The sequence below is a fragment of the Pongo abelii genome, chromosome 4 (genome assembly GCF_028885655.2).
Source record: "Pongo abelii isolate AG06213 chromosome 4, NHGRI_mPonAbe1-v2.0_pri, whole genome shotgun sequence".
NCBI classification, from domain to species: Eukaryota; Metazoa; Chordata; class Mammalia; order Primates; family Hominidae; genus Pongo; species Pongo abelii.
In genome coordinates this window covers 188,363,536-188,375,951 of record NC_071989.2, presented here as the reverse complement: position 1 = coordinate 188,375,951, position 12,416 = coordinate 188,363,536, and the positions used below count along the sequence as shown (strand labels likewise).

General features: G+C 52.5%; 1 protein-coding gene across 5 annotated transcripts in view; it reads right to left on the bottom strand.

Annotated features, from left to right (window-relative positions):
* Positions 1 to 2,599: 2,599 nt before the first annotated feature.
* The window catches only part of RUFY1 (RUN and FYVE domain containing 1), a 63,672-nt gene continuing 53,855 nt past the window's right edge, over positions 2,600 to 12,416 (bottom strand). For 2 of the 5 annotated variants that reach the window (XM_054556640.2, XM_054556641.2), the window contains exons 15-18: positions 10,597 to 10,691; positions 6,684 to 6,732; positions 4,941 to 5,018; positions 3,952 to 4,315 (exon numbers count right to left, since the gene is read on the bottom strand). In XM_054556640.2, the coding sequence (XP_054412615.2) occupies positions 4,010 to 4,315; positions 4,941 to 5,018; positions 6,684 to 6,732; positions 10,597 to 10,691 (528 nt within the window). In that variant the 3' untranslated portion in view covers positions 3,952 to 4,009. Of the gene's footprint in view, positions 3,236 to 3,951; positions 4,316 to 4,940; positions 5,019 to 6,683; positions 6,733 to 10,596; positions 10,692 to 12,416 lie in introns of those variants that run through there. The other 3 variants (XM_024247420.3, XM_063724553.1, XM_063724552.1) reach the window with 3 other exon arrangements.

The following is a 12,416-nucleotide window of genomic DNA, read 5'->3' as shown; positions in this document are numbered from 1 at the left end:
TTAAAGTCCTTGAGGAAAGGGGGGTGGGTAAGGAGCCCTTGATGTCTTGTAAATGAAGGAGCCAAATGGAGTTGGTTTGGTTTTCTCAGCTAAGGGAGAGTATTCATATTAAAAACAAGGTTAGGCATCTAAGGGAGAGTCTATTCATGTTAATACAAGGTTGGGTATTACAAAAGCAGTCCTGAAAAGCATGCTTCCCTGGGTTCCTGCAGTAGATGCTCAGGGACACTGCAGTGTGGGACCTGCCGCTACTCTTTCATCCCATTAGATTCAAGTCCCTGATAATGAAATTAGAATGTAGTGTCTGAGCTAGGCTGTGTCACATGGGCTTGTGCCCTTTAAAGCACGGTGTGGATACGCTTTCTCTTTTCTGTGATTACACAAGCTTTTCTTGAGTTTGTTGTTGGGGTAGGGCTAGGTAGGGTGGACAGAGTGGCTTAGTATCCGTCATTTCTAACCATCTGTCCACAGGAGCAGTGCATGCAGGAGACATGGAGGGGAGGGCTTTGCAGATCCTACCTTGCTTGCCCTACCAGGACTGGTCACTAGCAGAGGGAAGGGTCTGGAATGTGTATTGTTGGTTTTGTCTTCGGCAGGTCTAGAGAACAGCAGTTGTCGGGGGAGGCAGTGTTGAGAGTTGTTGAGCTGTGTTCTAAGCCTGGTTACTGCCCTTGAGATCTTGCGTTAATAGTTTGGTACTGAGGCCCAGTATTGAGAAGGATTGAGGGTCCCTTCTCTGGGTCCTTTAGTTAACTGTGGTACATTTAGGGATAAAGCTTGCCCTGTTAGAGAAGGGACTAGAACTGGAAACTTGGAGTAAGGTTAAACTAAATCCGGAGCCATATGGCTAGTCTAGGGCAGGGGCAGTGGCTAACACCTGTGATTTCAACACTTTGGGAGGCTGAGGCGGGTGGATCACCTGAGGTCAGGAGTTTGAGACCAACCTGGCCAACATGGTGAAACCGTCTCTACTAAAAAATACAAAAATTAGCTGGGCGTGGTGGTGCACACCTGTAATACCAGCTACTGAGGCAGGGGAGAATTGCTTGAACCCGGGAGGCAGAGGTTGCAGTGAGCCAAGATCGCGCCATTGGACTCTAGTCTGGGCAACAAGAGTGAAATTTCTGTCTCAAAAGAAGCCTAGAAGCGTTACGGTTCTTTGGAATCTTATGCTCCATAGCTTGTTGGCAGTGACTTAACCTCCTGACCTTGTCAGTTGGAATCTGCATTTTAAACAAAATCCTGACCACTCACTCCTACCTCAGTTGACTTGGGAAGTGCTGCCTTAAAACATCTATCCTTCATTTCTCAGGCTGGGTAAAGGTGGCATGGTACCAGACCAGGGACTGGAGATTCCAAAGTTAGGGCTTGGAATATGTTTCAATTTCCGAGTAGGGAAGTTATCTTGACCAAATATTGCCAACTTTGAAAATTTCACTTAAAAAATTTGTGTTTAAGTGAAATTTATACCCAAGTGTCAGGCAGAGGTGGGAACCTCCTGCATGTTTTTACACTGAGCTGTCAGAACAGACTTGAAGTAGCTGGGAGGGATGGATTATTCTGCTTGTGTGTGTGCAGATGAGAGCTAAGACTCAAGTGAACTGACTTGCCTAAGGCTGCCCAGCAAGTTAGGGGTCCAAATTGGGTGTACTGAAAAGGCACAGATGTCATATATGCCAGTTAGGGGTAGTGAGTGATAGGCAGTTTTTTTTCAAAGCTTGGCCCTGTATGAGACAGCAGCTGCTACGGTGAGGGGTGAGCTAAGGGGAGGGCTGCCAATGTGCTTGCCTAACAGGGTTGGAAACCTGCTAGGACATGGCTTTGGAGCAGGGCAGACCTTGTCTTGAAGTCTGGCCGCACAGTCCTAAGCTGTATAGGATGGAGGGGGATTCCTTGAGTCTTGCCCAAGCTCCCACCTTTTCCATCTTTAGAGTGGTTTGAGGGGAGGGAGCGGCAGAGGAGGAATCTCAGTTGAGGGTGCCATGCAAGCATCTACCAGGACTGATCAGGTTGTAGGGGAGCCTGCTTCGTAGGAAGAGCCCAAAGGAGGAGTGGGATCCTGAGGCCTGGATTTGGTGAGGGTAGGGAGCCTGTGGGAAGGGAGGGTAGGGTCGTGGACGTATATGTATAGAAGGTGGAGAAGGATGAGGCCTGGAAGACTTGACTGTTGGCTGTCTGGACTTCACAATGCTGTTGTCTCTACCGGAAGAGAGCCCCAGGCCATTGGATCTTTGGGGGTGGGGGCCTCCGAGGGAGGGACTGGAAGCCAGTCGTAGCACTGCATTTGAAATGTGAAAAATGGCTGCCTGGCAAGTGCCTTTCCACAGGTGTCTCCATCTGTAATCTATCAAACTCCCCAACTATGTACGTGAACTACTCTTGTACTTTGGTGACAGGCTTGGGGGTCACCTCCTCTGCCTGTTGACAGCAGGCTGACCCCGCAAACTGCCCTTGGCTCACCAGGCACAGCCCTGCAGGCTCTGGGGCAGCACCAACAGCCTCTCACTCACACTGGGCTCGGGCACGAGGGGCGCTCTGAGGCCTCCTCTGGTGCGGTGGGCTCTTTGGAAGTTGACACAAGCTTCTGCATGCGCCAGAGTGAAAAATAAATGATTTTATTGCAGGACCAATGATAGGTAGTCACAAGGGCATGAAATGGCAGATCTCTTGACTGAAGCAGAGAAGGCACACTGACAGACTCCATGTGTGTCAAACGCTATGCATGAACCAGGTTTTTAGAAGGGAGATAGGAGAGGAAAACTACTCACTAGCAGAACTGAACTGCTGTAAAATAGGTTAAATTCTTTGAAAAGTGAAAAATGATAGTAGCAAAATCATGAAGTTGTATCTGAACCAGAGCCGTGATGTAACCAAGTAAGATGGAAGTTTCCATCCAGAGGAGTTAATTCCGAACGATGAGAGCTGCCAGTTCCGGCACGCTGTCTTCTGGAGTGCCAGTGGCCGGGCAAGAAATTTGATTCTTTCCTTTGATTCTCTTGGGAAAGAACACATTTCCCAAGCCTCTGGTTGGCCCCTGGAGACCCACAGGGTTTGGCACTGTTCGTGAGGCTGTGCTCCTGAGGATGGAGGTTCAGGAGGCTGTGGAGGAGCAGCGCTGCAGGAGCAGGGTGTGGCAGCTGTCACACACTCGCACTGGCTTGGGATAGGAGGGCAGGGCCAGCTCGTTGCTGGAGCAGGTGTTGCAGAAGATGTGGCCACAGTTCCGGCAGTGGTGCTACAGGACAGGAAGAAGGCAGTCACAGGGCACCCAGGGAAAAGCCATCCGCACACCCTCCCTGCTTCCTAACCCAGAAGCACATAATTTGTTTGGAATGGGTTCTTATGTTTCTGTGGAGTGGTGAGGGGCTGTGTGCAAACAAGGGTCTTTTTTTTTTTTTTTGAGACAGAGTCTTGCTCTGTCGCCCAGGCTGGAGTGCAGTGGCGTGATCTCAGCTTACTGCAAGCTCCGCCTCCCAGGTTCACACCATTCTCTGGCAGTAGCTGGGTCTACAGGCGCCTGCCACTATGCCTGGCTAAGTTTTTGTATTTTTAGTAGAGACGGGGTTTCACCGTGTTAGCCAGGATGGTCTCGATCTCCTGACCTCGTGATCTGCCCGCCTCGGCCTCCCAAAGTGCTGGGATTACAGGCGTGAGCCACCGTGCCCGGCTTTTTTGAGTCTCTGTCGCCCAGGCTGGGGAGCAGTGGCGCAATCTCGGCTCACTGCAACCTCTGCCGCCTGGGTTCAAGCGATTCTCCTGCCTCAGCCTCCCAAGTAGCTGGGATTACAGGTGCCTGCCACCGTGCCCGGTTAGTTTTTGTATTTTTTTAGCAGAGATGGGGTTTCACCATCTTGGCCAGACTGGTCTTGAACTCCTGACCTCGTGATCCACCCGCCTCAGCCTCCCAAAGTGCTAGGATTACAGCCATGAGCCACCGCGCACGGCCTAAGGGTCTTTTTAAGACAAAAAGTTTACTTTTGCTGGACTTCATCACTAAGCCAGTGAGCTGCTAGTCCATGTTACAGGAAGAGTCTGGTTCGTTCTCTTTGCTGCATTCCAAGGGGGTGGGAGTGGATCCTTCCCTTTCTAAACAGGTTCCCTGGGTGCCTGATGAGACATCAAGATGAGCACCTGTGCAGCCTCTGCTTCTGTGACTCCACAGATGGGGACAGCCAGGCCTTGTAGACACATGTGATCGCAAAGGCAGCCTCAGGACGTGGTTTCTAGCTCTGAGCTTACTGCAAGGCACTGCTTGAAACTCGGGGTGGGGAGGGGGGTGGGGTAGCTGTGGCTTCCTCTTTTCCACAGAGCTAGGCTGTTATGGGAACAGACAGAATATGCCGTGGCAGAAAGGGGGGTGGCGCTGGCAGTGTTTCTTTTAGCTCCCAGTTTTGCTTATACCCAGCTCTTCCCCTACCCAGCTGGTCTTGGTGAGACTGTTAAGGCCCAGTCAACCCTAGACCCAAGGGTGAGCCTAGGACCTTGTTTCCAGAACCTAAAGGGCAGGGGGGGCAAGCACCCTGCCTAGATCACTAGTGATCTTTGGTGACCTGCTGCCCTATAGGTTCCCCATAGATTGTTTTTGCCTAAGTTGAGCCAGATTTTGTTCTGCCGCATACAGAGAATTTTCAATGACACTCCCCTAGAGCAGCTCTGCACACAACGAGCCCCATCTCCCCAAAAATCATTGTCAATCACTGAAAGGATGTGCTGGAGACCAGGGGCCTATGACTGGTCAAGGCCTCTCAGAAAGAGGGTGCCAGGATGGAAAGCCATCTGCACAGGCAAACAGGAGAGGCGGGGCTGCCCATCTGCCAACCAGTGAGCACAGTCACAGGCAGTGAGCCTGGTCTGATGTGGGCTTCTGGAACCAGAGAAAGGGGGAATCTCAGCGGGCAATGACTCAGGGCGCTGGGAGGGTGGGTGGAGCTTCCACGTACCTTTCTCCGGGAAATGGAGAACTCCTTCTCACACTGCCTACAGTGTGTCGCTTCGTCATCTTTCAGCCAGGTGTGGCCCTGAAGAGGAAAGGACATTCTAGAATCCACTTTCTGTCTAAGCCCCTGATGAGTGGGTAGCTGTGTTCTGGCTGCATCCATTGTCCCTCATAGCACCTGTTTCTTAGTGAGGCACTGTTTCTCCATCAGATGTGGCCTCACAGGACTGTCATCAAGGGGCCCTTTCCCGGTCAGGCTGCAGCTGGGATTTCTGCATCCTAGCTCCGTGCTCCACCTCTTGGCCTCTGCAGCTGCTGCCCTGGGGCCTCAAGGCGGTCTCCAGCATCCATTCACTCAGGCACACTCCCACTTTCAATCAGTTCCCTTTGGCTGAAGTAAGCAGAGTGAGCTTCTGGTGCCTGCAACCCTAGACCCTGCCTGAGACACCGGCCAAAGTGACTAGCTGAACTGGCAGGCGCGGGAGAAGGGCCAAATCTGAGTGAGACTAAGACACTTGCTGACGCTGATCCTTGTGGAGAGACAGAAGGTGATGGACAGCGGGCACTGCGCCCCACAGGCCTGAGGAAGCCCTTCTCCATGCGGGCCAAAGCCCTGATTCTTGAACAGCCCTGGGGAGCAGATGGGCTCCATTCCACGGGGAGGCGGCTGAGGCTTTGAAAGGTGGCCCCCGAAAGGGCTTTCTCGGGGCGAAGCAGCACCTGTGATTTATTCAGGCTTAGGGACTGGGGTGTTCCAGAGAAGTCAAAGGCATTGAGGTACTTTTCTGGCCTGTTAGCATCTTCTGGACATGATTTTCTTGCTGACAAATAGATCCTCACAGACTGAGCTAGAGTCACATACCCTTGGGGCTGCCAGTGTGTGCCCAGGACGTTCATCCTGACATCAAAGAGCTCTGGCGGCTCTGGAGTCCTGTTTTATGATTTCTATCCTCCCTCTGATGCTGTGAAACTGATATTACCTAGAAGTCCAGGCTGCTGTTAGTTGCTGCCCCGACCTGGCACTTGGAAGTTAGATGCCCAGAGACATCAGGGTCCCTGCTCTGCACCACGTGGAACAGTGTGCAAAGGGACTGCTTTTGCATTGCTGCCACGGCACAGCTGACGCCGAAGCGGGGTGTTCCTGCAGGGAAGGCCGTCTTGAAGGCCAGGCTGCCGTGCCCCCGAATGTCTGCCTCCTCTCCCACGCTCTCTGCCCTGCAGCTCAGCCTGGCACCCGCACCGGGCCACCTGCAAACTCCTGCTCTTCAGTGGAATGTGTCATTCTGCCCTCCCCACAAGGGTGCGGAAACCTGGCCCAACTCAGGGCTTGGCTTGAGTGGTCCCTAGCAATGGCACAAGGCACTGCAGTGGGGCTGGCTGGCCTCTGGCACCTCACTTCAACAGAAGGGCCTGTTTTTCACTTTTTAAAGATATCCGCAGGTCTCTCCTCTCTGCCACCTGCTTCCCCCTTTAGGAATGCCCATCAGGCCTATTTTGAAAGCACAGCTGATGGCGGAGGAACTGGAGTCAGAAGACCTAGGTTCAGCTTTGGCCCTGCCACCTGTCAGCATCGCCCTCAGCCGAGGGACGCGTTTCTGAGCAGCGTTTGGCTTCTCTGTAAATATGTCATCACCACCACTGCCTCAACCACACACTCTCACCTGACTGTTGGGATACTTAAACGTATGAGCACACGGGCAGTCAGCGCAAGCTGACAGTGAAGAAGTGGTTCTTAGCAAGCCAGTACCTTCAGTGCCTGGTTCACTTCTTTTATATCTTCCATCTTCAGCTTGGACCTAAGGGGAAAAAAAGGCCATTTCACAGCAGTGAGAGAGAGTGAGGCTCTGAATCCCTAACACAGCTGGCTCTCATGACTAGCTTTGTGAGGATACCGGACTTGGAGGAGACCCAGAACATGAGTTGTTAAAATGCCTTCCGCCTCTGTACAATCCCAGAGTCGCCTCATCACACTGGCTCCCGTCTGCTGAGGGCTGAGGCTGAGCCTGGGAGTGCATCTGGCACAAGAACACACTGCTTAGCCTGCAGGGGCTCAAAAAGACTTTGAGGGAGGCTGAGGTGAGAGGATGGCCTGAGGCCAGAAGGCCAAGACCTGGCCCTGTTCTGCGCTAGTCTCTACCGCTGTCCCCAGCAGGAACCTGAGTCTGCAGGCTTCTCCCTGGCCTCCATTCATTCTGTTGCCTGCTGTCTGGAAGGGGCAGGCTCAGAGGGCACAGCCATTTGTTCTTGCTCCATTCTTGTGAAGTGTCAGAACAATTCCTTTGTTTACGTAAGAGACAGGACTGAACATGGTCTAAATTGGCAGAACTAAACCAAATAAAATGAAGCAGTTTGTGCAATTGAGGGAAACAGTCTGATCCTTTTTTTTTTTGAGACAGGATCTTGCTCTATCGCCCAGGCTGGAGTGCAGTGGTGCAATCACGGCTCACTGCAGCCTTGACCTCCTGGGCCCAAGTGATCCTCCCCCTTGAGCCTCCCAAGTAGCTGGGACTACAGGTGCGTGCCATCATGCCTGGCTAATTCTGTATTTTTTCTAGAGGTGGGGTTTTGCCATGTTGCCCAGGCTGGTCTTGAACTCCTGACCTCAATTGATCCACCTGCCTCAGCCTCCCAAAGTGCTGGGATTATAGGCCTGAGACTTTTTTTTTTTTTGAGATGGAGTCTCGCTGCCTCGGCCAGGCTGGAGTGCAGTGGTGTGATCTCGGCTCCTTGCAACCTCTGCTTCCTGGGCTCAAGCAATTCTCCTGCCTCAGCTTCCCAAGTAGCTGGGATGACAGGCGCCCAACACCATGCCCAGCTTATTTTTTTGTACTTTTACTAGAGATGGGGTTTCACCATATTGGCCTGGCTGGTCTTGAACTCCTGACCTCAAGTGATCCACCTGCCTTGGCCTCCCAAAGTGCTGGGATTACAGGCGTGAGCCCCCATGCCCAGCCTGGCCTGAGCGTTTCTTAAAAACTGAGATCAGTCTGAACTATCATCAGATTAGACTAAGTGATAAAATGGCAGGTCTCTGGGAAACACAGGGTAGACTTCTAAGGGAGGGATTAGAAAACAGCATCAGGGCATTTAGAAAAATCCCTGTGGCTTTTACTAAAGATTGGGAGGCAGCTCCTTCCCTTCCTGGTCCGGCTGCAGAAACAGGAAATAGGCCAGCAGACTGACAGGATGAGAAGAGGCTGCGCAGATGGACAGACCTTGGGAAGCCAGGTCAAGATGGCAAACTGAACATACAAGAACTCTAGGAAACACAATTTAGGAAGAATCCAGATGTTCCCAAGATGATGAAACTGGAAACTTCCTGCAGCTAACGCAGGGTCTGCAAAGAGGCTTTGCCATCTCTGTCATCCGGTATAGGCTTACAAGAGGAAGAAGGGAAGAGGGGAGAGAGCACAAAAGCAACTCCTCAGGAAGTCCTGTCTGCGTTTGTATACACCTGATGCTGTGACACCCACAGCACTCGCTGGGAGGGAATGGTGGCCAGGCAGCTCACACTGGGATTCGGAAGCTAGGTTAGCCGGTAGTGGCAGGCGGCCACAAAGTGCAACAATACATTTTTTTGTTTGTTTTTGAGATGGAGTTTCACTCTTGTCGCCCAGGCTGGAGTGCAATGGCGCGATCTCGGCTCACTGCAACCTCTGCCTCCCAGGTTCAAGCGATTCTCCTGCCTCAGCCTCCTGAATAGCTGGGATTACAGGTGCGCTCCACCATGCCCGGCTAATTTTATATTTTTAGTAGAGATGGGGTTTCTCCACGTTGGTCAGGCTGGTCTCGAACTCCTGACCTCAGGTGATCCACCCACCTCGGCCTACCAAAGCACTGGGATTACAGGCGTGAGCCACCACACCCGGCCACAATGATACATTTTAAAGATCAGAGACCATCCACATCCACAGTTTCGAGGTCTATGGTCCACTAGGACGGAACCTGTGACACTGCCTTGCTGTCCATCCAATGTAAAGAGGAAAACACTGGCTGCAAACCCCAGAAGCCAGCTCCACGCCAGCTGTGTTCCATGTCTGCTTCTGGTGAGTGCTCTCGGGATGCCCTATGCTCTGAGCATGGGGACAGACACTGGGCTTTGCGTCCCTCAAGGAGCTCCCTGGGGGCTGGGGAGGAACAGGGGCCAGAGCATGGCAAGTTGACAGGCCAGACGAGAGCAGCACAGGGCACTCAGCTGAGTGGGTGGCAGGCAGGGCGGAGGGTGGGAGGGGAGGGAGCAGCAGCCATGAGCTAGTCTAGAAAGGTAACGGGCACAGGAGAGATGGCGAGTGGCCAGCACCTGCATCTGGGAGCGGGCAGACCGCATTCCCACCAGAGACATCAGATTCCTTGACCAGCTATTGTTTTTTGTTTTTTTTTTTGAGATGGATTCTCACTTTTGTCGCCCAGGCTGGAGTGCAGTGGTGCAATCTCGGCTTACTGCAACCTCTGCCTCCCGGGTTCAAGCGATGCTGCTGTCTCAGCCTCCCGAGTAGCTGGGATTACAGGTGCCCACCACCCATGCCTGGCTAATTTTTGTATTTTTAGTAGAGACGGGGCTTCACTATGTTGGCCAGGCTGGTCTGGAACTCCTGACCTCAGGTGATCTGCCACCTCAGTCTCCCAAAGTGCTGGGATTACAGGCGTGAGCCACCGCACCCGGCCTATTTTCTTAATAGTACTAGACTCTACAAATTTCTGGTGCGGACCAGGCTGTGCTGAGGTCGTGAGCCCCATCTCCTTGGTCATGGTGCTTATGTCAGGCATGGGTACTGGGGAGCAGAGTCAATCTCGGGTGATCCTGGCAGCTATGCAGAAAGAAGAGAGACTTTGTTCCTCTGATAGATGGCCTTGCTGAGTGCTGTTCTGCCCCTGCAGGGTCCAGACCCACCTGTGAGGCAGATAGGATAGCAGAGGTAGGAGACAGAGACCGATTCCTGATGGCTTCTTTTGCTTAAGCCACTTTGAGTTGGATTTTTGTTACTTGCAACCATGAGCCCTGACTTGAGGAGAAAAGCTACCCACTATGTTGAAAATGCAGAATCATCACACAAATGGACAAGTTCCACAATCTGCAGCGTGATCCACCCCAAGGCCCAGGTGTCCACAGCAACGTGTCTAGACTGGGACACCAAGGAGGAGAGCTGTCAAGTCAGAGGGGAGCAGAACTACCAGGGTCTGCACCCCATCAGCACCTGCAGCAGAGACAGACTCTGGCGGATGCGGTGGCCAGTTCCCCGAAAGGAAGGGGGCTGTGCTGCACAAGGCGGCTGAGTGCACCTCTACCGTGCCAGGCTTCCGTTCCCAAACCAGCCCCGCTCCCTCTGGCCTGACTGTAGGCTGACCAAGTGATCCTCTCATTGCCCATCTGTTCCCTCAGGCCCTGGATATGAAGCTAAGGAATAGGAGTGTCCTGGTCACTAGGAATGAACGTGCTTCATGAATTAACTAAGAGCTGACTGACATCCCATGTGGTTAGCAGAGATCAGTGCTGGGCCCCTCTGAGGCCAGGCTTCCTGAGAGCTCATCCGTGAACAGCAGACTGAGCTCCTAAATGGCCCACCCTCCGTTCGCCAAAAGGAGGTAGGTTTGGGGCCCGAGGGATGTGGTGGGTAGCCTGGTGTGCCTGCAGTGGCAGACGAGGGGAGTGGGGTTCTTACTGGCTGAGGTGCAGGCCCATTTCCTGAAGGGCTTGTTCCTGCTCCTCACAGATCTTCTGTAGCTCTGCCTTCTCGTCCTGAAGCTCCCGCAACTCCTAAAATGAACAAACCAACCAGATGCTGGACAGAGGATTACACGGTCCTTTTTTTTTTTTTTTTTTGAGACAGAGTCTTGCTCTGTCGCCAGGCTGGAGTGCAGTGGCACGATCTTGGCTCACTGCAACCTCCGCCTCCTGGGTTCAAGCGATTCTCCTGCCTCAGCCTCCCAAGTAGCTGGGACTACAGGTGCCCGCCACCATGCCCTGCTAATTTTTGTATTTTCAGTAGAGACGGGGTTTCACCATGTTGGCCAAGATGGTCTCGATCTCCTGACCTCGTGATCTGCCTGCCTCAGCCTCCCAAAGTGCTGGGATTACAGGCGTGAGCCACTGCGCCGGCCTTTTTAAAAAAAAAAAAAAAAAAAAAAAAAGATTTAGCAACCAGAGCAACAAGCAGATCAGAATGTTTTTCAAGAGCAAAAGGTGGCCAGGCACAGTGGCTTATGGCTGTATTTCCAGCACTTTGGGAGGCCAAGGCAGGTGGATCACCTGAGGTCAGGAGTTTGAGGCCAACCCGGCTGACATGGTGCAACCTTGCCTCCACTAAAAATACAGAAATTAGCTGGGCGTGGTGGCGGGCACCTGTAATCCCAGCTACTTAGGAGGCTAAGGCAGGAGAATTGCTTGAACCCGGGAGGCGGAGGCGGAGGCTGTGGTGAGCTGAGATCGTGCTACTGCACTCCAGCCTGGGCGACAGAGCGAAACTCCATCTCAAACAAAACAAAACCAAAAAAAAGAGCAAAATGCAGTCCTGTATTCATGTCATTCAAGATTATTTCTTGCTAGCTTACTCTTGTCACTGGGCAGCTCGAAGGCAAGCACTCTACAGGGGCTCTGCAGCTGGGGACAGAGACATGGGACAGGATAGTTACATTCATCAGCCACATTAAAAATAGCTTCCCTCGGCTGGGTGCAGTGGCTCACACCTGTAACCCTAACACTGGGAGGCTGAGGTGGGCGGATCTCCTGAGGTCAGGCATTCAAGACCAGCCTGGCCAACATGGCAAAAGCCCTCCTTTAGTAAAAATACAAAAATTAGCAGGGCATGGTGGCACATGCCTGTAATCCCAACTACTCGGGAGGCTGAGGCAGGAGAGTCGCTTGAACTGGGGAGGCGGAGGATGCAGTGAGCCGAGATCACACCACTGCACTACAGCCTGGGCGACAGAGCAAGACTCCGTCTCAAAAAAAAAAAAAAAAAAAGTTACCATCACAGGACAAATGAGGCTTTGCCTATTTGAGCTTCTTTTTAAAAGATAAACATTTTACAAAACAGATTGCTATCTCAAAAAATCCATAGAAGAACTGTACACAAAATCACACGAAGCTTGCATCAGCAAAGACTAGTTTGAAAGGTGGTTTCCTGTTCAACTCTGAAAAAGCTGCTTTTTTGGAAAGCACTGGTCAAGGATGATGAAGGCAGTGACCTGGGACCTCATTTCATGGCTAGAGCACTTGGGGGCTGGCTGGACCATGTGGAGCCCTGCACGGAGGGAGCTCCCCCGGGGGCAACGGCACTGACACCTGGGGCCAGTGCACCTTGAACCAGTCTGGTAAGGCCAGGATGGAGACCCAGAAAGTAACTGGAGTTTCTGGGACCACGGGGAGCAGAGGTGGAGCTTGGGCCCGAGTGGCGGGGCGGCTCCCTGCACAACCTGTGCTGTAGCTTCTGCTTCTGTGCACAGGCTCTCAAAGCACAAAGCTGTGGCTTAACTGGGGATA